We start from the raw sequence: 25,417 nt of genomic DNA, 5'->3' as shown, positions 1-25,417 counted from the left end.
CAGTCATACTAGACAGCCATATTCTCCCTATTAATAAATGATTAGGCTTTTACTGAGTTACAGTTCATAGAAGGAAATCAGTCAACTGAAATAAATTCATGAAGCCCTAATCTATGGATTTCACATGACTGTGCAGGGGCACAGCCATTGGTGGGCTTGGGAGGGCATAGGCCCACCCACTTGGGAGCCAGGTTCAGCCAGTCAGAAATAAAAATTCCCCACAAAAGGGCTTTATTAAAGACACAAATCCTCCTCCGCACCCCCCTCCACCTCATGCAATCTCGCAGGTGAAGAAGCCGGATGTGGTTGTCCTGCACTGGTGTGGTTACATGTGGCCTGCGGTTGTGAGGCCAGTTGGATGTACTGCCAAATTCTCTAAAACGACGGAGTAGAGAAATTAATGGTAGAGAAATTAACATTCAAATCTGGCAACGGCTCTGTTGGACATTCCTGCAGTCCGCATGCCAATTGCACACTCCCTCAACTTGAGACATCTGTAGCATTGTGTTGTGACAAAACTGCACATTTTAGTGTGGCCTTTTATTGTCCCCAGCACTGTGTAATGATCATGCTGTTTAATTAGCTTCTTGATAGGTGTGGCATATCAGGTGGATGGATTCTCTTGGCAAAGGAGAAATGTTCACTAACAGGGATGTAAACAAATTTGTGCACAACATTTTAGAGAAATACACTTTTTGTGCATATGGAACATTTCTGAGATCTTTTATTTCAGATCATGAAACATGGGACCAACACTTTACATCTTGCGTTTATATTTTTGTTCAGTGTATATTTGAACAAATATACAGTTGAAGTTCACATACCTAAGATCTTTACATACGATCTTTGTCTCCATGTGCAGTTGCAGACCGTAGTCTGGCTTTTTTATGGCAGTTTTGGAGCAGTGGCTTCTTCCTTGCTGAGCGGCCTTTCAGGTTAGGTCGATATAGGACTCGTTTTACTGTGGATAGATATTTTGTACCTGTTTCCTCCAGCATCTTCACAAGGTCCTTTGCTGTTGTTCTGGGATTGATTTGCACTTTTCGCACAAAAGTACGTTCATCTCTAGGAGACAGAATGCGTCTCCTTCCTGAGCGTTATGACGGCTGCGTGTTCCCATGCTGTTTATACTTGCGTACTATTGTTTGTACAGATGAACGTGGTACCTTCAGGCGTTTGGAAATTGCTCCCAAGGATGAACCAGACTTGTGGAGGGCAACAACAAAAAATTCTGAGGTCTTGGCTGATTTTCGTTTGATTTTCCCATGATGTCAAGCAAAGAGGCACTGAATTTGATGGTAGGCCTTGAAATGCATCCACAGGTACACCTCCAATTGACTCATATGATGTCAATCAGCCTATCAGAAGCTTCTAAAGCCATGACATCATTTTCTGGAATTTTCCAAGCAGTTTAAAGCCACAGTCAACTTTGTGTATGTAAACGTCTGACCCACTGGAATTGTGATACAGTGAAATAATCTGTCTGTAAGCAATATTTGGAAAAATTACTTTTGTCATGCACACAGCAGATGTCCTAACCGACTTGCCAAAACTATAGTTTGTTAACGAGACATTTGTGGAGTAGTTGAAAAACAAGTTTTAATGACTCCAACCTAAGTGTATGTAAACTTCCGACTTCAACTGTAAATAGGAAATATGTCATGCTTCTTCCGTAGGACCCAAAATATCATGGTTTTGTTCTAGTTTTGCGAGGAATCGCCTTTCTGTCTTCTGTGGGTCATGGTTATGTTGTGAGAAACATGGTGCATTTGATGCTACTTGTAATGCTGTGTTATGCTAATGTCTGGTCATCTACTATGCGGTGTTATGGTAACATCCTATTGCTAACCAGCTGTCCTGTGTTTTTAGGATGACATAGATGGGATCCCCTGGTCAGAGGAGAGGGATGTGAGGAAGGTGCTCTATCTCTCCCTGAAGGAGTTCAAGACTGCTCAGAAAAGGCAGCTTGGAGATGGAACCAAATACACAAATGGTGAGTTTCTCCAGGGACTCTTCTCTCCACCACTGACCCAGTCAGCCTTTTGTCTGGATGCTCATAGACCTGTGCTGGGCTACTGTGTTTAGTTGTTTACAGTGGACTAGCTGAAAATGATCTGGTAGTTGTGATGGAATAGTGACATGTTTAATATGGAGTTATTTCAGAGTGAAGGTGCTTTGGTAAACACAATGAAACAGAGAGGATGCTGCAGGTTTTTTTTCTAAGCAGGTGCAATATAAAGTCCATGGAGCTCAGTGTGTGTGTGTGTGTGTGTGTGTGTGTGTGTGTGTGTGTGTGTGTACACCTAGGATAAAGTCTGGTTTGTGCTATCTGATGCTGCTTTGTTTGACACCTTCGCTGTGCTTCAATCCACCCTGCTCTGTCTCCTCTCTGCTTCAAACCACAGCCAACTAGCAGATTAAACTTCACACAGGCCTCTGAACCTATTCTCCGCTGTCACTGACGAGACTGAGGGGGAGCGGAAGGCCTCTGGAGGTTCACAACGTGCTATGCAGGCAAGGGGAAGCCTCAGTTTAGATCTAGGTTACAGGCTCTGTCGCTGACAGATTGCACTGTACCGGCTGAAACTGTCCTCTATTTTGGAGAATCAGTCAAACACTACTGTGATGGTAGTGTTCTCACCCCCTCCTCCTTCTGCAGTGTTGTCGGTCTCTTTTAGAGGGGGTGTGTCTGGCTGGCTGTCTGGAGCCAGCTGCCTGCAGACACCCATGGATCCAACAGCAGAGGGAAGGGACCAACCCTGCAAGTCCCCAAGCGTGTCAGACAGGGGGCCGGCGGTCTATCTCCCATCCATAACCGGCAATCATGCCATCTCCCCGACCACTTTACCTCTCACTGTTGGCAGGCGTCCATCTCTTTTCCTCTTTCTCTCTCTGCATTATTGAACTAATTACGTGATGCCCTTCTGCGTCCCATTCCTTCCTCTCTCTCGCTCTCTCCTTCTCCCTGTTATTCCTCCCTAGATGGAAGGCATCATTACATCAATAGGCCTCTGGTTACTGCTGCTCAGGAAGCTTTCTTCCGGCTCCCCTGCCCTCCTCAATCTCCCTCTCCATATCGCTCCCCCCGTGGTTCTCAGAGGGCGTAGCTCAGTTCTATTGATGGAACTACTGTCTGCGTTGGAGCTGGTGGATGGTAGTGACTGTCTTCCCCATAACACCACTGGCACCGGCTTTGTCCTGTCTGTCCCTTAGCACTGACCAACTGACCACTGAGACCTCAGGGGATGGAACTGTGGCGATTTTGTCTAGAACGTAGTGGCATAGGGCACAGTGCCTTGGTCATAAGGCTGGCCTTCTCTGAGAGAGAGTGTAACAGACTGCCAATCTGCAGCATGTCATTCTCACATGCCACATCCACTGGACTTGTTATGAACGTGTTATTTTTTCAATATATTTATGGTCTTTTCTGAGGATGACAGTGGGAAGGATGGAGGTGGTGTCAAAGAGCAGTAGGCCAGAGTTGAACCTATGCCAACACTAGACGTGTGCCAGAAGTGACTGTAGCTTAGACTGCTAGACCAGCCTAGGCCACATAGACTTATTATTGGGTAGAGCTTTTAATTTTACTCTTAGTACTCGCAGTAGACATTACAGTTACTAAATAGGATATCTGTCTCCTTCGGTCCAGGGTTAAATTGTGGTCAGAACTGTGTGGTTGGGACAGCCATTTTAAAAACACTACTTATGTTGTCCTATTGTAGTGTTGTCTCCTAGCATTCCTCTTCCTGGATCACGTTCTATTGTAGTGTTGTCTCCTAGCATTCCCCTTCCTGGATCACGTTCTATTGTAGTGTTGTCTCCTAGCATTCCCCTTCCAGGATCACGTTCTATTGTAGTGTTGTCTTCTAGCATTCCCCTTCCTGGATCACGTTCTATTGTAGTGTTGTCTCCTAGCATTCCCCTTCCTGGATCACGTTCTATTGTAGTGTTGTCTCCTAGCATTCCTCTTCCTGGATCACGTTCTATTGTAGCGTTGTCTCCTAGCATTCCCCTTCCTGGATCACGTTCTATTGTAGTGTTGTCTCCTAGCATTCCCCTTCCAGGATCACGTTCTATTGTAGTGTTGTCTCCTAGCATTCCTCTTCCTGGATCACGTTCTATTGTAGTGTTGTCTCCTAGCATTCCCCTTCCTGGATCACGTTCTATTGTAGTGTTGTCTCCTAGCATTCCCCTTTCAGGATCACGTTCTATTGTAGTGTTGTCTCCTAGCATTCCCCTTCCTGGATCACGTTCTATTGTAGTGTTGTCTCCTAGCATTCCCCTTCCTGGATCACGTTCTATTGTAGTGTTGTCTCCTAGCATTCCCCTTCCTGGATCACGTTCTATTGTAGTGTTGTCTCCTAGCATTCCCCTTCCTGGATCACGTTCTATTGTAGTGTTGTCTCCTAGCATTCCCCTTCCTGGATCACGTTCTATTGTAGTGTTGTCTCCTAGCATTCCTCTTCCTGGATCACGTTCTATTGTAGTGTTGTCTCCTAGCATTCCTCTTCCTGGATCACGTTCTATTGTAGTGTTGTCTCCTAGCATTCCCCTTACAGGATCACGTTCTATTGTAGTGTTGTCTCCTAGCATTCCCCTTCCAGGATCACGTTCTATTGTCAGAAGTGGTTGGAAATGAATTCAAATGGGGTAAAATCCCAAATGTCAAACACATTGTTTATTTTTATATACACACTATGGTCCCAATCATACTGTGTCATAAAAGCTTTGAGAGAAAAAAATATATATTGTTACTAGCCATAGTTGTGACGGCCACAGCACACAGTGAGTGAGCTAGCAGACCCTAAGCTTGCTCCATTAGAAACCGCATTATTCAGTCGTAATCACTCTGTTTGTAAAGGTGATTAATCTGAAGTAATGCCACTCTCCTGGCTGTTAATATTTTATATCTGCCTCTGGGCTTCCTGTCTGCATTACTCCACCTCCCACTAATGGGCTACACTCTGTGGTTCGCTACGGTACGCACCCCCTCACCTCTCCATCTCTCCTTCCTTCCATCTCGCTCGCTCTCTCCAGAGAGCAGGAGGAACATGGCAAGGCGATGAGCTTAGTTAAGCACGCATAAATCTGATTACAGACCCTTACGGATCAGCCGACATCCTCCTTCCCAGCTAGGCCTCACTGGGACCAGGGGAAAGAGTTTAGGCCCCAGCCCAGTGTGGCTCCTTCCATGACTCGCGGTCTGCGTCCCTGTCTCTATCTTCCTCACTGCCCGGCCCCTCACAATGGCACTGATGTGAGACCGACGTGTAAAACAACTCAGAGGAGAGAAGAGGCAAGATGGCCCCACGCCAGGCTGTTTATGTTCAGTATGAGTATTATCCCAGTCACATACTACCACTGATTAGCGATGCGCAGATTAGTGTAGATGAATCTGGAGAATGCCTTTGAGTTATTGGTGCCTTTTTATAAGCTTCGTGAAATCTGGAAAGTGGTCTTTAAAGTCATTCAAAGCCAAAGCTCTAATTTAGATTATTTCGAAAGGATGATTTGTAAAGGTACATTTCAGGGAGGTGTTCCCCCAACAACCTGCAGGTCAACGGCATGACACTCTTCACTGTCTTGAGTGTAACTGCTCTCGTCATTGTTAGCATGTGTGGCCCTTTGTGCCTCCAAGGAGGCCTACATGAGTGAATCATGAGAGCATATAAAGACTTGGGGCCTAAAGTGTCTCTCTGCCAGCTGAACACCCTACTAACCCTGAATATATTATATATACACGGTTGAAGTCGGAAGTTTACATACACCTTAGCCAAATACATTTAAACTCAGTTTTTCACAATTCCTGACATTTTAATCCTAGTAATAATTCACTGTCTTAGGTCAGTTAGGATCACCACTTTATTTTAAGAAAGTGAAATGTCAGAATAATAGTAGAGAGAAGGATTTATTTCAGCTTTTATTTCTTTCATCACATTCCCAGTGGGTCAGAAGTTTACATGCACTCAATTAGTATTTGGTAGCATTGCCTTTAAATGGTTCAACTTGGGTCAAATGTTTCGGGTAGCCCTCCACAAGCTTCCCACAATAATTTGGGTGAATTTTGGCCCATTCCTCCTGACAAAGCTGGTGTAACTGAGTCAGGTGTTAGGCCTCCTTGCTTGCGCATGCTTTTTCAGTTCTGCCACAAATGTTCTATGGGATTGAGGTCAGGGCTTTGTGATGGCCACTCCAATACCTTGACTTTGTTGTCCTTAAGACATTTTGTAAAAACTTTGGAAGTATGCTTGGGGTCATTGTCCATTTGGAAGACCCATTTGCGACCAAGCTTTAACTTCCCTACTGATGCCTTGAGATGTTGCTTCAATATATCCACCTCATTTTTCTTCCTCTTGATGCCATCTATTTTGTGAAGTGCACCAGTCCCTCCTGAAGCAAAGCACCCCCACAACATGATGCTGCCACCCCCGTGCTTCACGGTTGGGATGGTGTTCTTCGACTTGCAAGCCTCCCCCTTTTTCCTCCAAACATAACAATGGTCATTATGGCCTAACAGTTCTATTTTTGTTTCATCAGACTAGAGGACATTTCTCCAAAAAGTACTATCTTTGTCCCCATGTGCAGTTTCAAACCGTAGTCTGGCTTTTTTTATGACGGTTTTGGAGCAGTGGCTTCTTCTTTGCTGAGCAGCCTTTCAGGTTATGTTGATATTGGACTCGGTTTACTGTGGATAGAGATACTTTTGTACCCGTTTCCTCCAGCATCTTCACAAGGCCCTTTGCTGTTGTTCTGTGATTGATTTGCACTTTTCGCACAAAAGTACGTTCATCTCTAGGAGACAGAACGCGTCTCCTTCCTGAGCGGTATGACAGCTGCGTGGTCCCATGGTGTTTATACTTGCGTACTATTGTTTGTACAGATGAATGTGGTACCTTCAGGCTTTTGGAAATTGCTCCCAAGGATGAACCAAACTTGTGGAGGTCCACAATTTTTTTGGCTGATTTCTTTTGATTTTCCCATGATGTCAAGCAAAGAGGCACTGATTTTGAAGGTAGGCCTTGAAATACATCCACAGGTACACCTCCAATTGACTCAAATGATGTCAATTAGCCTATCAGAAGCTTCTAAAGCCATTACATAATTTTCTGGAATTTTCCAAGCTGTTTAATTAAAAAGGCACAGTCAACTTAGTACATGTAAACTTCTGACCAACTGGAATTGTGATACAGTGAAATAATCTGTCTGTAAGCAATTGTTGGGAAAATGACTTGCCATGCACAAAGTAGATGTCTTAACTGACTTGCCAAAACTATAGTTTGTTAACAAGACATTTGTGGAGTGGTTGAAAAATTAGTTTTAATGACTCCAACCTAAGTGTATGTAAACTTCCGACTTCAACTGTGTACACACACACACCAAACCTTAACCAGTCATTTCCCTGAGCACCTCTATGGTCTGACTCATACTACCAGAGCAATGTTAGGAGCAGTTTACAGCCATGACGGGGTCTATGACTGGCCTCCTGCTGTCAGGTAGTGACCTTCACTCTGTACAGACTTTAACTACCAGCTGCATGAGCGCCAAACAAGTTTTCAGAGGAAGCCACCGCTCAACTCAACCGTTCGCTTCTATGTCATTATTACCATTCTAATTTATTTTCCTTTGACACCTGCTGTTAGGGTTGTGGTTTTGGGTTGGCACATCATTTAAGGCGCCAGTCCTAAGAAATGTGATAGGAGGGTGATGTGTCGACTAGAAATTCCAGTACCAGGTAGTAGACACTTTGTACTACCTACAAAGAGGGTTTCGCTTAGTTTTTCTGCCTTGGCTACTCTTCAATTATGTGCTCATTCATTTGACTTGAATGTCTTTTTGAGCTCTGCTCCTTTCTCCGGAGTCCGGACTTGTTCACTTTGCTCAGCCCACGGGCTCCAAACACACATCAGCCCTCCTACTTTGTTCACTGCGTTTCTCTCCGGTCAACCTGTCCTAATAGTACACGACATGGTCTCTAACCCCTGTCCTCTTGTCTCTGTAGGTTCACATGCCCGCGGCCAGCTCAACGGCTTGGGGCAGAAGGGCCACAAGGCTGACGGGTTGCGGTTCCAGAGCACAAATGGCAGCAGCGAGTACTCTGAGGATGGTCCTGCCAAGAAGAGGTGAGTGGTGTTAACCTATACTCTGGAGAGATCGTTCTCTCTGTGCGCTCTCTGCTCAGCAGCAGCTTTGGCCGAGTGAAGGTAGTGAATCAGGGGGAGCTCTTCATGGCCTGCAGTACTGTCAAGGTGTCAGGTGTTTTGAACAAGGTGATGTCAGCATTTGTTAATTCAGTGCTCTTTTGTCATGGGATTGTGTGTGTGTGGGAGCAAGAATTATCAAAGCAAAAATGAACAAATGTGCTGGTAAATGTATGAAAGCCTCTGCCGTCTTTTATTAATTAACTTCATTCCTGCTGTATTCTCTTCTCAGTAATGGGACATGACAGCATCAACAGTGAAGGGTAAAGACGAGTTTGATTCTGAAGAATGGGAGCTCTTTAACCAGCGTTCCTTCTTAAAAGGCAGAATGTTTTTAATTAGGGAGTTAAGAGATGTGTTGAGCGTTTCCAATTAATAATTTAGGAGAAACTTAATGCATTCAAATACAACAATTAGCTTGTTGCCATGTCATTTGTACTAGTGATGTGTAATCTGTAAAGGCCTTGGGAGAACTCCGCTTCACAAGAGCTTCTCTCACGCCGTTTCGCCCCTCAGGCTCATTCTCATGGGAAGTAGAATAAGACAGTTATTTGGAAATTGAAAATTGGTACATGTGCTTCTTACACCTTTTTATTCTCCCTTTGAGATTCAAGTGATTGAACTTTAATGGGTTCTTTAGATCTAGTATAAAGAGAGAGAGGACTGTCTGATTGGTGTGTGTGTGTGTGGAGATTGGATAAAGTTAGGGTGAAGACTCTGAAAACCGTCTATATAGTATATGAGTGAAATATTGTGCCCAGATTGAACATGTTGGCCTGGTCATTCCCTGTAGGGTTCCCCTCTGACGTGGTGCTCTGTACCTCTTGGCTGACTGTCACCTGGGAAATGTTTGTTTAGTTAATAAGATGCAGATACAGGAGACTGGTCCTCAGGAAGGGCAGAAGGAGACTGGTGAGGGACTTGAGGATACTGGGGTGGTCTGGTGGAGACTGGGGAACAGGGGTGGTGTGAGCGACTGGGAGGGCTTCGCTCTCAAACGGCAGGTCCTCGGCCTGTAACAGACCAGTCACTGTGGATTAAATGCATTGCTACACACACACTCCCAGCTACATTAAATGCTAATAATTCATTTACATATGCTGTATTGCAGAAGCCATAGCACATAGATTGGCCCTGTAATCTCTCTCACTATGAGACCCTCTGTGTAGCCAGCCATTGCATGTTTCCTCTGCCACTGTCTCCACCTGTCCTATTTTCACCCTTGTGTGTGTGCGCGCGCATGTGGTATCTTGCAGTACCTGGCCTTGCTGTACCTGTTATTGAATAGTCCAGCAGACCTGGTCATTGAGGCCTGGCAAACCTGAAAAGGAGAGCAAGGGAACAAGATGGACAGACGGAGGAGAGAAGTAGACATGCGTAGTGTCAACAACAGGCCTGTGTTCACTAGGGTGCTTTTCATTAGTTCTCATGCAGGAAATAAAAGCAGGCTCTCCCTCTCTTAATGAGCAGCCGGCTCACAGAGCGCTTGGCAATGGCTCAGGCCTTTTGGTGTGTATTGTGTGTGTGGAGGACGACTTCTTGGCCCTGGCATCTGCAGCCCACGCCAGTCTATAACAGGGTGGCTGACTGAGGAGCTGCCAGGACCTTTCACACCTGGCAATGCAATAACAAGAGAGGGAAGGGGGAGGAGGGGGATGCGCAGGTGCATGGTTTTGGCTGCAGCGTCCTGGGGGGCAGGGGAGGGTCCCTGTGTCTGAGGGGAGGTGGGTCCAAGGGAGGCGTTTGGGATCTGGGTGATGTTTGTCTTCGCAGGACACCGAGATGGGAGATCAGGCACCAGGACCTCCCCTCCCTGCTAAGTACTGGAGATGTGCTTCCCTCCTCTTCCCTTTCTCTCCAGTTCCCAGCCACACTACCCAGGCTGAAGTAGGAAACACAGGGTTCAGCCATGGTGACCGTAGTCTTAAAGCTCCACATCTTTTTTTTTATTTTATTTTTTTTTTTTAATTTTAACCCCTTTTCTCCCCAATTTTCGTGGTATCCAATCGCTAGTAATTACTATCTTGTCTCATCGCTACAACTCCCGTACGGGCTCGGGAGAGACGAAGGTCGAAAGCCATGCGTCCTCCGAAGCACAACCCAACCAAGCCGCACTGCTTCTTTAACACAGCGCGCCTCCAACCCGGAAGCCAGCCACACCAATGTGTCGGAGGAAACACCGTGCACCTGGCCCCCTTGGTTAGCGCGCACTGCGCCCGGCCCGCCACAGGAGTCGCTGGAGCGCGATGAGACAAGGATATCCCTACCGGCCAAACCCTCCCTACCCCGGACGACGCTAGCCCAATTGTGCGTCGCCCCACGGACCTCCCGGTCGCGGCCGGCTGCGACAGAGCCTGGGCGCGAACCCAGAGACTCTGGTGGCGCAGTTAGCACTGCGATGCAGTGCCCTAGACCACTGCGCCACCCGGGAGGCTAAAGCTCCACATCTTATGGTGATTTTATTGAAGCCAGTTCTCCTCAGTAGCAGAAGCCAAGTAGAGCTCATTGAGCTGCTTGTTTGTTTTAATGAATGCTAAGTTAGTAATGCGCTTCCTTTCTGTCTTCTCACCCATCTACACACAATACCCCGCAAAGACAAAGTGAAAACATGTTTTTAGAAATTTGAGCACGTTTATCGAAAATGAAATTCATATCTCATTTACATACACTAAAAAGTTTGAGGTCACTTAGAAATGTCCTTTAAAAAAAATATATATACATTTTTAAAAGTCCGTTTTAAAATAACATCATTGATCAGAAATACAGTGTAGACATTAATAAGGATCCGTGCCTTTTTTGTGCAAATTTTCGCCTAAAATGACATTCCCAAATCGAACTGCCTGTAGCTCAGGTCCTGAAGCAAGGATATGCATATTCTTGATATCATTTGAAAGGAAACACTGAAGTTTGCGGAAATGTGAAAGGAATGTAGGAGAATATAACACATTAGCTCTGGTGAAACATAATACAAAGCGAGATCCAACTGTTTTTTGTATTTTTTTTGTACCATCTTTGAAATGCAAGAGAAAGGCCATAATGTATTATTCCAGCCCAGGTGCAATTTAGATTTTGGCCACTAGATGCAGTATAAGCAAAGTTTTAGACTGATGCAATGAATCATTGTATTTATTTTCAAAATGTTGTATCACGACTGCCCAATTTTGTTTATTAATAACCTTTCAAGTTAAAAACTGTGCACTCTCTTCAAACAATAGCATGGTATTATTTCACTGTAATCGCTACAGTAAATTGGACCGTGCAGTTAGATTAACAAGAATTTAAGCGTTCTGCCAATATCAGATATTGTCTATGTACTGGGAAATGTTCTTGTTACTTACAACTTCATGCTAATCGCATTAGCCTACGTTAGCTCAACCGTCCCGCGGGGGACCCACCAAGCCTGAAGAAGTTTTAATGTTGTAAATGACTAGTGTAGCTTGAAACTGCAGATTTTATTTTATGGAAAATCTACATAGGTGTACAGAAGCCCATTATCAGCAACCATCACTCCTGTGTTTCAATGGCACGCTGTGTTAGCTAATCCAAGTTTAGTATTTTAAAAGGCTAATTGATGATTAGAAAACCTTTTTGAAATTATGTTAGTGCAGCTGAAAACGGTTGTGCTGATTTAAAGAAGCAATACAACTGGCCTTCTTTAGACTAGTTGAGTATCTGGAGCATCAGCATCCATCCTCAGTTTTCTCTTATCACAGCCATTAAACTCACTGTTTTAAAGCCACCATTGGCCTTGTGGTGAAATCCCTGAGTGGTTTCCTTCCTCTCCGGCAACTGAGTTAGGAAGGATGCCTATATCTTTGTAGTGGCTGGGTGTGTTGATACACCATCAAAATTGTAATCAATAATTTTACCATGCTCAAAGAGAAATTCAATGTCTGAATCTGTGATGGAAATTCACTGCTCGACTGAGGGACCTTACAGACAATTGTATGTGTGGGGTACAGAGATGAGGTAGTCATTAAAATCATGTAAAACACTATTTTATGTGACTTGTTAAGCAAAATACTTACTCCTGAATTTATTTAGGGTTATTTAGGGTTGACTCAAGACATTTTAGCTTTTTCAATTTTGTATTATTTTGTAAATATTTCTCAAACCATAATTTCACTTTGACATTATGGGGTATTGTGTGTGTAGGCCAGTGACAATCTCAATTGTATCCATTTTGAATTCAGGCTGTAACTCAACAAAATGTGGAAAAGACAAGGGGTGTGAATACCTTCTGAAGGCACTGTATATCAGTGATATACACTTAACAAAATATAAACGCAACATGCAACAATTTCAAAGATTTTACTGCATTACAGTTCATATAAGGAAATCAATCAGTCAATTGAAATGAATGCGCTAGGCCCTAGTCTATGGATTTTACATGACCGGGAATACAGATCTGCATCTGTTGATTACATTTACATTTACATTTAAGTCATTTAGCAGACGCTCTTATCCAGAGCGACTTACAAATTGGTGCATTCACCTTATGATATCCAGTGGAACAGCCACTTTACAATAGTGCATCTAAATCTTTTAAGGGGGGGGGGGGGGGGGTTAGAAGGATTACTTTATCCTATCCTAGGTATTCCTTAAAGAGGTGGGGTTTCAGGTGTCTCCGGAAGGTGGTGATTGACTCCGCTGACCTGGCGTCGTGAGGGAGTTTGTTCCACCATTGGGGTGCCAGAGCAGTGAACAGTTTTGACTGGGCTGAGCGGGAACTGTACTTCCTCAGAGGTAGGGAGGCGAGCAGGCCAGAGGTGGATGAACGCAGTGCCCTTGTTTGGGTGTAGGGCCTGATCAGAGCCTGAAGGTACGGAGGTGCCGTTCCCCTCACAGCTCCGTAGGCAAGCACCATGGTCTTGTAGCGGATGCGAGCTTCAACTGGAAGCCAGTGGAGAGAGCGGAGGAGCGGGGTGACGTGAGAGAACTTGGGAAGGTTGAACACCAGACGGGCTGCGGCGTTCTGGATGAGTTGTAGGGGTTTAATGGCACAGGCAGGGAGCCCAGCCAACAGCGAGTTGCAGTAATCCAGACGGGAGATGACAAGTGCCTGGATTAGGACCTGCGCCGCTTCCTGTGTGAGGCAGGGTCGTACTCTGCGAATGTTGTAGAGCATGAACCTACAGGAACGGGCCACCGCCTTGATGTTAGTTGAGAACGACAGGGTGTTGTCCAGGATCACGCCAAGGTTCTTAGCGCTCTGGGAGGAGGACACAATGGAGTTGTCAACCGTGATGGCGAGATCATGGAACGGGCAGTCCTTCCCCGGGAGGAAGAGCAGCTCCGTCTTGCCGAGGTTCAGCTTGAGGTGGTGATCCGTCATCCACACTGATATGTCTGCCAGACATGCAGAGATGCGATTCGCCACCTGGTTATCAGAAGGGGGAAAGGAGAAGATTAATTGTGTGTCGTCTGCATAGCAATGATAGGAGAGACCATGTGAGGTTATGACAGAGCCAAGTGACTTGGTGTATAGCGAGAATAGGAGAGGGCCTAGAACAGAGCCCTGGGGGACACCAGTGGTGAGAGCACGTGGTGCGGAGACAGATTCTCGCCACGCCACCTGGTAGGAGCGACCTGTCAGGTAGGACGCAATCCAAGCGTGGGCCGCGCCGGAGATGCCCAACTCGGAGAGGGTGGAGAGGAGGATCTGATGGTTCACAGTATCAAAGGCAGCCGATAGGTCTAGAAGGATGAGAGCAGAGGAGAGAGAGTTGGCTTTAGCAGTGCGGAGCGCCTCCGTGACACAGAGAAGAGCAGTCTCAGTTGAATGACTAGTCTTGAAACCTGACTGATTTGGATCAAGAAGGTCATTCTGAGAGAGATAGCAGGAGAGCTGGCCAAGGACGGCACGTTCAAGAGTTTTGGAGAGAAAAGAAAGAAGGGATACTGGTCTGTAGTTGTTGACATCGGAGGGATCGAGTGTAGGTTTTTTCAGAAGGGGTGCAACTCTCGCTCTCTTGAAGACGGAAGGGACGTAGCCAGCGGTCAAGGATGAGTTGATGAGCGAGGTGAGGTAAGGGAGAAGGTCTCCGGAAATGGTCTGGAGAAGAGAGGAGGGGATAGGGTCAAGCGGGCAGGTTGTTGGGCGGCCGGCCGTCACAAGACGCGAGATTTCATCTGGGGAGAGAGGGGAGAAAGAGGTCAAAGCACAGGGTAGGGCAGTGTGAGCAGAACCAGCGGTGTCGTTTGACTTAGCAAACGAGGATCGGATGTCGTCGACCTTCTTTTCAAAATGGTTGACGAAGTCATCCGCAGAGAGGGAGGAGGGGGGGTGGGGAGGGGGAGGAGGATTCAGGAGGGAGGAGAAGGTGGCAAAGAGCTTCCTAGGGTTAGAGGCAGATGCTTGGAATTTAGAGTGGTAGAAAGTGGCTTTAGCAGCAGAGACAGAAGAGGAAAATGTAGAGAGGAGGGAGTGAAAGGATGCCAGGTCCGCATGGAGGCGAGTTCTCCTCCATTTCCGCTCGGCTGCCCGAAGCCCTGTTCTGTGAGTTCGCAATGAGTCGTTGAGCCACGGAGCAGGAGGGGAGGACCGAGCCGGCCTGGAGGATAGGGGACATAGAGAGTCAAAGGATGCAGAAAGGGAGGAGAGGAGGGTTGAGGAGGCAGAATCAGGAGATAGGTTGGAGAAGGTTTGAGCAGAGGGAAGAGATGATAGGATGGAAGAGGAGAGAGTAGCGGGGGAGAGAGAGCGAAGGTTGGGACGCCGCGATACCATCCGAGTAGGGGCAGAGTGGGAAGTGTTGGATGAGAGCGAGAGGGAAAAGGATACAAGGTAGTGGTCGGAGACTTGGAGGGGAGTTGCAATGAGATTAGTGGAAGAACAGCATCTAGTAAAGATGAGGTCAAGCGTATTGCCTGCCTTGTGAGTAGGGGGGGAAGGTGAGAGGGTGAGGTCAAAAGAGGAGAGGAGTGGAAAAAAGGAGGCAGAGAGGAATGAGTCAAAGGTAGACGTGGGGAGGTTAAAGTCACCCAGAACTGTGAGAGGTGAGCCATCCTCAGGGAAGGAACTTATCAAGGCGTCAAGCTCATTGATGAACTCTCCAAGGGAACCTGGAGGGCGATAAATGATAAGGATGTTAAGCTTGAAAGGGCTGGTAACTGTGACAGCATGGAATTCAAAGGAGGCGATAGACAGATGGGTCAGGGGAGAAAGAGAGAATGTCCACTTGGGAGAGATGAGGATCCCAGTGCCACCACCCCGCTGACCAGAAGCTCTCGGGGTGTGCGAGAACACGTGGGCAGACGAGGAGAGAGCAGTAGGAGTAGCAGTGTTATCTGTGGTAATCCATGTTTCCGTCAGTGCCAAGAAGTCGAGGGACTGGAGGGAAGCATAGGCTGGGATGAACTCTGCCTTGTTGGCCGCAGATCGGCAGTTCCAGAGGCTGCCGGAGACCTGGAACTCCACGTGGGTCGTGCGCGCTGGGACCACCAGGTTAGGGTGGCAGCGGCCACGCGGTGTGAAGCGTTTGTATGGTCTGTGCAGAGAGGAGAGAACAGGGATAGACAGACACATAGTTGACAGGCTACAGAAGAGGCTACGCTAATGCAAAGGAGATTGGAATGACAAGTGGACTACACGTCTCGAATGTTCAGAAAGTTAAGCTTACGTTGCAAAAATCTTATTGACTAAGATGATTAAAATGATGCAGTACTGCTGGCTGGTGAAGTAGGCTAGCTAGCAGTGGCTGCGTTGTTGACTTTGTTTGAAAGTGTTGCTGGCTAGGTAGCCTCGATAACTGGCTAGGTAACCTCGATAACTGGCTAGATAATTACTCTAAACTACACAATTATCTTAGATACAAAGACAGCAAAGACAACTATGTAGCTAGCTAACACTACACTAATCAAATCGTTCCGTTGTAGTGTTTCGGTAGAAGTTGGCTAGCTGGCTAGCTAGCAGTGTTGACAACGTTAGAAGATTCGATAATTCGATAATAATCTAAACTACACAATTATCTTTGATACAAAGACGGCTATGTAGCTAGCTAAGAAAAAAAGTGTTAAGATCAAACAAATCAAACCGTTGTACTGTAATGAAATGAAATGAAATGAAATTTCATTGTTGATCATGGATGCCTTTTAAAAAAATAGGAGTGTGGATCAGAAACAGTCAGTATCTGGTGTGATCACCATTTGCCTCATGCAGAGCGACACTTCTCATTCACCATAGAGTTGATCAGGCTGTTGATTGTGGAATGTTGTCCCATTCCTCTTCAATGGTTGTGCGAAGTTGCTGGATATTGGCGGGATCTGGAACACTGTTGTACACGTCAATCCAGAGTATCCCAAACATGCTCAATGGGTGACATGTCCGGTGAGTATGCAGAAACTCAGATTTATCCGTGAAGAGCACACTTCTCCAGCATGCCAGTGGCCATCGAAGGTGAGCATTTACAACGCCAAACTGCAGTCAGGTCAAGACCCTGGTGAGGACGACATCCTTGGGTTGTCTGCACAAACCGTTTTATCAGCTGTCGGGGTGGTTGGTCTCAGACGATCCAGCACTTGAAGAAGCCGGATGTGGAGGTCCTGGGCTGGCGTGGTTACACGTGATCTGCGGTTGTTAGGCTGGTTGGCGGTACTGCTAAATTCTCTAAAATGACGTTGTGGCTTATGGTAGAGAAATTAACAAAATTCTCTGGCAACAGCTCTGGTGGACATTCCTGCAGTAAGCATGCCAATTGCATGCTCCCTCAACTTGAGATATCTGTGCCATTGTGTTGTGATAACTGCACATTTTAGTGGCCTTTTATTGTCCCCAGTGCAAGGTGCACCCGTGTAGTGATCATGCTGTTTAATAACTAGCTTATCGATATGCCACACCTGTCAGGTGGATGGATTATCTTGGCAAAGGAGAAATGCTCAGTAAAAGGGATGTAAACACAGTCTGAGAGAAATATTTTTGGGGGGTGTGTGGAACATTTTTGTGGTCTTTAATTTCACCTCATGAAACAGGGGTCCAACACTTTACACATTGCTCTTATGTTTTTGTTCAGTGTATAATCAGTCGTGCCATATGTGAATGATTATATGTCGCACTTCCTCTAAGGAATCCCACCATTTTTAAAAGCAACCCATAATAGTACTATTGAGTTGTGACTTTACAGCTCATCAATAGTACTATTTACATGTGAAGTGTTTAGCTATATAGAACATCTCTTGACGAATCACGGGCTGTGTCCTGCCTACTATAGTGTTGTAATGACTCAGGGCAGTTTAAACTGTCAGTACATCCAATGGATCTGACAGGCAGGTGAGATATCTAACCCTGTGTAGCTAGTTACTGTAGCATAAGATGGCCAGGCACAAAAAACGTATCACACTAAGTCACAGAGGATTGCCTGAACCATCTTCAGTTACCCTGCACTGTTACTGCTCTTACTGTTGTTACCCACAGTGCATGTGTGTTCCAGTGTTTTTTGTCTTTCTCTCTCTCATTTAAGTTATTATTCATGTTTGGTTTCGAAGTCAACAACCTCGTCACTGAGACTCATTTTATAATTCCTTTTAACTCCTCTCTCGCTCTTTCTCCTGCTCTCTAAACCGCTTTACCAAGCCTCTATAAAGATGGCAGCCTTAGGGATATTAATAACCAACTACATACTCTCACAGAGCGGTCTGAATAAACTTGATCACAATACTGGCTGCAGAGGAGTGTGTTATCGCACATTGTGATATTGTATACCCTGCCACCCCCTAGTGAACACAGTAGGTGAGATCTGAGATGGAGCAAGGCTTTGCCATGCACATTATTTGTTCCAGTTTCTCTATTCTCTGCAAGCTGCATGTATTCACTGAAGACAGTAGGCGTATCAAAGGAATAAAACTGCACCATCGCAACAAACTATACAGCAGTGCTGAAGAGAAGATGTTTGTTCTATCATGATCAGATTTGGACTGGGTGGCATTGCCCATGTTCCAGAACCAATCAGCACATGTGATGTCATGGATAATGTCATGGGTGTCTTCTGACCTGGTCCTGATTTTTTTTTTAAAGTGATGTCATTGGTGATAACAACCGCCACACAGCCTTTCTCTGAGCCTGAATATTGACCTGGCTTACCTTGATTTAAGATGGCCGCCAAGCTCAGGGGTTAGAGGTCAGAGGCTAGGGTCAGTCCGGTAAAGCGGTCGACCCACTGAGCTGAGGAGATAAGGTGACGTTGTCCAGCTCTGACTTAATACACAGTTCATCAGCTCACTGCTCTAAGCATAGAGAATGGTCCCAGTACACTGGTAGTATAATAATGAACAATAGTGGACACAGTAACATGGTAGTATACTAATGAACAGTGGTGGACGCAGTAACATGGTAGTATAATAATGAACAATAGTGGACACAGTAACATGGTAGTATACTAATGAACAGTGGTGGACACAGTAACATGGTAGTATACTAATGAACAGTGGTGGACGCAGTAACATGGTAGTATACTAATGAACAGTGGTGGACACAGTAACGTGGTAGTATACTAATGAACAGTGGTGGACACAGTAACGTGGTAGTATACTAATGAACAGTGGTGGACACAGTAACGTGGTAGTATACTAATGAACAGTGGTGGACACAGTAACGTGGTAGTATACTAATGAACAGTGGTGGACACAGTACCGTGGTAGTATACTAATGAACAGTGGTGGACACAGTACCGTGGTAGTATACTAATGAACAGTGGTGGACACAGTACCGTGGTAGTATACTAATGAACAGTGGTGGACACAGTACCGTGGTAGTATACTAATGAACAATAGTGGACACAGTGAAGGGTACTATACTGAAGTGCAATAGTGCACACAGGACAGGTTTGAACCTCTCCTCTTCCCACAGTTCATGCATTATGCAGCACGTAGGCTTAGGTTGCTTTTAAGGAAATTATGTGCAAAGTGGATTAGGTGTGAAGATCATCGTGTCGGAGTCATTTAAGCCTTGTGTACACAGACATGTTAGTCTGTGATGACTTACATTGGAATGTTCGCCAACCCTCCCTGTTTCACATCATAAGAGAAACGTGTTCACCACTTGTGTGCTTTCGTCTTGTTTAAAATGTCGGTCAATGTGTCAGTGTTTTATAAAGGTATTTATTTATACAGTGCATTCATAATACAAGACATATGTGCCCTGTAGCCATATCATGTTTATTTAGGCCAATGTAGGTTGATCTATTGTGAAGATTACGTTTTATCTCCCACATCCATCTCTTTAAATCCCTGGGTATCTTTTATATTCCCTCAGATACAGTTCAATGCTGAGGTCTCAAACTGGTTGATATTCCCGCAGTATTTAGCCTGTGTCTATGACTACCAGAGCCATTGTGTCCAGGAAGCTGAAAGCAGCACACATCTCAATAGAGTTGTCTGAATAGAGAGCTCGTGTTTTACTGTGGAGCATCAGTGTCAAAGCCTAACAGGAGTCTAAATCCGAACTGTGCTTGTGAATAGACTAAACACCACCAGGCAGCATGGACCTGCATCAAGCAGGACTATCAAGGTTATTCAGCATCGGCACATTCCAGACAATGCTATAGTTACAACTATTGCACCTTTAGAATAATTTAATGGACCCTTAGATGAAATTCAAGAGATTTAGACTTCAAGACCCGGGGGTCACCAGGTCAGTCAGCTGCATCCAAGGCCATCTCTCCTCTAGGGGCTCAACACTCAGACAGAAAAGCAATAAACACATTAGCTAGAGTGGCTCTCTCCCTGAGTGTGGTTTACACTAACCCTGCTTTAGAATCCCAGTCATTTGGGTCCTCCGGGCTTAATGTTTTGTATTGACAGCCATGGGCGTGGTGCTGATGTTCCAGTGGAATGGTGCTGCTGTGAGGAGAGATGTTAGCCACAAAGCTTGTGGCTGTAGTTTCACCTGGATACTAAAGCCTGTGGGGTTTATCAGCTACATACTCCTCTCATGGCTGTGTTAGTGTGATGTCGATCAATACTTTTAAACAAGGGCGCAAGAACCATTACTGCAGCTTAACTGAATATTGCTGACCTGCCTTGGCGTTACTCTGTCTTTCTGGGGCGGCAGGGAGCCTAGTGACTAAGAGCATTGGTCCAGTAAACAAAAAGTCGCTGGTTCGAATCCCCGAGCCGGCAAGGTGGAAAAATATACCTCTCTGCCCTTGAGCAAGGCAGTTAACTCCGAACAACAACTCCTCCCCGGGATGTCGATTTTTAAGGCAGCCCCCTGCACCTCTCTGAGGGGTTGGGTTAAATGCGGGAGACACGTTTTCGGTTGAATGCATTGTTGGGCAACTGACTAGGTATTCCCTATTTCTCTCTCGGTCTCTACTGCATGAGTGTCTGACAGTACAGTCTTGTCTCCTCTCCAGCTGCTGAGCGCTGCAGTGTCTGCTGCTAGAGTTTATTAGGACCATCTGGAGTGGTTTAGAACCTCATTTAGCCGGGGGAACCCAGGCAGTGTTGCCGTGACCGGCTCTGGGGAACCCTCTGTCTGACAGCTAATCAATGATACAGAGTAGAGACACATGTAAAATCAGAGGAGCGGCAGCTTTGAAGAGCGAGGAGTGGGAGGAAGAGGAAGAGGAGGAAGATTAGCCTTGGACGAAGGGGACATCCTGCAGTAATCCTTCCTCCTCCTCTGTATGCATGTGCCTCCACTGCAAGTGCTCTGCTCTCTCTCCGCGCTCTCCCTCCCTTGGGTGCATTGCCAAGGCAGCTAGTCTGAGTCAGGATTAAGTGGTGCGTGGTGGTAATGAACAGCCTTGCTGAACTTCAGAACATAGCGTGCCTTTAGACACCTATAGAAGGAATACCGGGTAAATACGAAAGCACCTCAATAAGCAGCTCTAAGTGACAGTGTTGAGAAGTTTGTGCATCAGCGAGACCTTTCTGCAGAGAGGCTCTGGGTTCGAGAGGTTTGGTGTCTGTTGGTGTCTGCTGTTTGTGTCCATCTGGCATTGTGGGTACTTTGTGCCATGACACTTGGGGCATTGTGGGTACTTGGTGCCATGACATTCTGACTGTAGATGGTCTGTACTTTGTCCTCATGGGGAAAGGTTAGTCTTGTGGTTCAGCCACAGTGCTCATTGGGGCTCAGGTTTGTCTAGACAGGATGTTAGAGGCATGGCACTTCTCATAGTTTTACTGGCCCATCTTTAACTATTGCAGTTCTCATAGAAACATAAGTTGTCCCAGTAAAACTAACTGACCCTACCTTTTAACAACCCTGTCCAGTTAAAGGGCTCCTATTTATCTCTGGTTCTATTCCCATGAAAGGAGAAGGATGCTATTTCTGAAGGGGTTTATTGAAATACATGTTTTTATCCTGTTACTGTCTGGGAGGCAGTCATTAAATACCCCTCATCCATGTTCTAAGGGAGTTGTAGTGATGGTTCTACCCGAAGGAAGTTGTAGTGTTGGAACTGCACTCTGGGAGATGTAGTGTTGGTTCTCCCTTCAATGAGCTGTAGTGTCAGGGAGCCACTGTAACTAATGCATTCTGCATCTCTAATCTGCACTAGTCTCCATGATGCACAGTAGCGCCCTCTCCTCCCTCGCTTCCCTCCCTCCATGCATCCCGAGGCCCTGCCGGCTATAGTACCGCCAGAGCCAGGCTGTTTAAACAGCTCATGTTTTACCAGTCTGACAGTGAAACTGATAGTTCCATCCACAACATAATGATGGGCTGGCGAAACCAGCCGTCTGACACCGGTCACCAAAGTCCCGTTCAGGTGTGACCTGCGGCAGCCATTGGTCCTTCCAGGAGGAGCAGAAACTGAACCTTTCTTTTGTTTTTCTCTTCACTGGCTGATCAAAAGCATTGGAACAGATTGGTTATCATACTGATGCACCTGCTCATCAAATACAGAATCCTTCTTGAACAATGGCTACTCTCAGGAACCGGACAGATTATTCCGTCACTGAACCGTGTGTGTGTGTGTGTGTGTCGATGCAATCTCTTCACAGCTTCTTGTTCAAGGTATTTATTTTTTATATCACCTTTTATTTAACCAGGTAGGCTAGTTGAGAACAAGTTCTCATTTACAACTGTGACCTGGCCAAGGCAAAGCAGTGGGATACAAACAACAGAGTTACACATGGAATAAACAAACGTACAGTCAATAATACAATAGAAAAAGTCTGTATACAGTGTGTGCAGGCCAAAATAGGCCAAAATGGCAAAATAATTACAATATAGCAATTAAACACTGGCGTGATAGATGAGTGTGCAAGTAGAGTTACTGGGGTGCAAAGGAGCAAAATAAATAACAGTATGGGGATGAGGTAGATGGATGGGCTACTTAAAGATGGGCTATGCACAGGTGCAGTGATCCGTGAGCTGCTCTGACAGCTGGTGCTTACAGTTAGTGAGGGAGTAATTTAGTATTTGGTTGGGGTTATAGGCTGGGTATTGCTTCGTGATTCAAATGCAATTGGAACACTGTAGGTTCCGGGGGCTTGATGGAATCAAAATGCATTGTGGGTGTTTCAGGGCATTTGCAATATTTAAACTTTTTAATGCATGAAAAAATCACTGTAAGATATCATGAAGCATTCCCCTACATGTAGCGCGGTGAGACAATCACCCGGGTAGTCACAATCTGTCTGGAGCAAGCGGCTGTGGTCTCAATTGATTAGTGATGCTGTCTGTGCCTGTCAACCCGCCTAGCAGGGCTGAAAATCTCCTAACAAGCATCCGATTGAATGGGAGATTATTTCAAACAGCGCGGCAGTATACGGGGAGGCAGTATGACCGTGGCGTTGTCTTTTCTGTTTATTGTAAGACAGGCGTGTATCTGGCATCAAACATCCCTGAGACAAAGAGATGATGAAATGATTGTGAAATGAAATGGCTGCGTGTGTGAGATAAGAGATGAAGAGGTCTGACCAGGTCCACCAGACAAGCTGCTCTTAGTATTCCATCCTGTCAGCCTGCTCCCCCTGTGGAATCAGAAGAAAGGAGAGACTGAGACCGAGCAGAAAAAGAGATCTGAAAGGCCCTGTGCATCTCAGAGAGGGAGATGGATAGACAGAGAAAAAGAGAGATCTGGCCTTGGAACATCTGTTGGCAATTTGACGCCTCCTTTGTGCTTGTTATCAGTTGTTAGCTGCTGCAGAGGTCTTGGCTTTAATGGAGAACTTAATTATAAATCAGAAGTCTGTTATGAGGTGGACGGCTGCTGGCTGGTGCTGCTGGCTGGTGCTGCTGGGAGTTATTCTGAAGGAGCATTATCATTGTTTTAGCCTCCCTGGACACTGCAGTGTTGATATTAAAGATAATCGAATGATGTTCAAGGACCAGACTGATGAAATGCGTCAAACCAACAACTGAGACCAGCGATGAGTTAAACTGCTGAACAGAGGGGTATACTACAAAGCAGGATCAATGCGTTAGCCAGCTGACTTTGATAAAAAAAAAAAAACAGAAATACGTGGATTTTCTGGTTCTTTAAGAAAGCTAAACATAGATATGTGTTTTTGGTTGTGTCAATAAGACTGTGCCCAATTCAGGCATACCTTTTTTATTTTTTTTGAAAGATATATTTCAGAATATTCAGGCAAGTTGGCTGGCTAACTCCTTGTTCCTACTTTGTAGTATACCTCTGTTTAGATCCATCCAGGGCAACTCGGTCAGAGCCTGGGGCCATGATTTTAAAGGCCATTGAGCTAAGCCTGGGCTTCCAAACGAAATGAAATGCATACACAACACAGGGTAGTGGGTCTGTGTAAGAATGTATGGGAATAATCCTGTTTTCACCTGTCTCTTCCCAGGCCCAGACTGCAAGCGCAGAGGAAGTTTGCCCAGTCTCAGCCCAACTCTCCCAGCACCACGCCGGTCAAGGTGTCTGATACCGCCCTGCCCGCCCCCTCCGCTCACATCAGAGACATCTCCAGACGGAAACCCAAGACTGAGGACTTCCTCACCTTCCTCTGCCTGAGAGGTACAGTAACCCTGTAGTCCGCGCCTAACATCTCACCCTTTCATCAGCAAACCCGTTCATCCACCCCCACACACACTCAACCCTTCATCCTCCCACCTCACTGCATCTTGTCGCCAGGGCCCGATGTCAGGGCTCTGCTTCTCTAACATTAGTCAGGACTAGGGCTTCAGTCAGGCAGCCACACATCTCGAGAGGCCCAGGCCTCCCTCCCCAGCCTACCTTTGACCTAGATCCAGGCCTAGCTGTGCAGCAGGAATAGTTCAGTTCAAGGTCCAGGTTCATTGACCCTGTTTAAAAACTCCCTGACAAGGCAAACACCAAACCCATTCTGTCCTCACAGGTTACACATTGACCATGTCTACAGGTAACATTTCAACGGTGTGTGCAGATAACAATGTTCCTTATTCAGTCTCAGCTTTAAGTGCCCCCCTCCGCACACACCTATACAGACATCCTGGTAGGGCCAGCTAATCCTGCTCCAGCACCTGAGGGCACTGAGAGGCCCGGGATGCTATCTGCCGCCCACCAACACAAACACGGCCCAGCTAGGGAAACAAGGGCAGCGTTACAGGCTCAGGGTTCAGCTGAAATCCCACCTCGTTTCTGTAGTGTTATAACGTGTTATACAGGACTCAAGAAGTTCACTATCTTGGCCAGTTTTCCTTTTACTCTTTATCTCAATTATAAATTGAAACCTCAAAAGAGAAATCGAGAAGCAGAGTGGAGTATAACCTCACATCAGGAACAAAGGTCCACAAAGGCTACTTAACAGATTCTACCCCCAAGCTATAAGACTGCTGAACAATTAATCAAATGGCCACCTGGACTATTTACATCACCGCTGCTACTCGCTGTTTATTATCTATGCATAGTCACTTTACCCCTACCTATATGTACCTCGACTAACCTGTACCCCCGCACATTGACTTGGTACCGGTACCCCCTGTACAGTCGTGACCAAAAGTTTTGAGAATGACACAAGTATTAATTTCCACAAAGTGTGCTGCTTCCGTGTCTTTAGATATTTTTGTCAGATGTTACTATGGAATACTGAAGTATAATTACAAGCATTTCATAAGTGTCAAAGGCTTTTATTGACAATTACATGAAGTTGATGCAAAGAGTCAATATTTGCAGTGTTGACCCTTCTTTTTCAAGACCTCTGCAATCCGCCCTGGCATGCTGTTAATTAACTTCTGGGCCACATCCTGACTGATGGCAGCCCATTCTTGCATAATCAATATTTGGAGTTTGTCAGAATTTGTGGGGTTTTGTTTGTCCACCTGCCTCTTGAGG

At 45.8% G+C, this 25,417-nt stretch overlaps 1 protein-coding gene across 2 annotated transcripts in view; it reads left to right on the top strand.

Moving 5' to 3' along the window:
• The window catches only part of LOC120026981 (protein Jumonji-like), a 95,262-nt gene that overhangs the window by 36,633 nt on the left and 33,212 nt on the right, over nucleotides 1-25,417 (top strand). For both annotated transcript variants that reach the window (XM_038971804.1, XM_038971803.1), the window contains exons 2-4: nucleotides 1,870-1,993; nucleotides 8,000-8,120; nucleotides 23,952-24,121. In XM_038971804.1, the coding sequence (XP_038827732.1) occupies nucleotides 1,870-1,993; nucleotides 8,000-8,120; nucleotides 23,952-24,121 (415 nt within the window). The remainder of the gene's footprint in view (nucleotides 1-1,869; nucleotides 1,994-7,999; nucleotides 8,121-23,951; nucleotides 24,122-25,417) is intronic.

This window comes from Salvelinus namaycush, chromosome 32, assembly GCF_016432855.1.
Source record: "Salvelinus namaycush isolate Seneca chromosome 32, SaNama_1.0, whole genome shotgun sequence".
Classification (NCBI taxonomy): Eukaryota; Metazoa; Chordata; class Actinopteri; order Salmoniformes; family Salmonidae; genus Salvelinus; species Salvelinus namaycush.
This window is presented reverse-complemented; position numbering and strand designations above follow the sequence as displayed.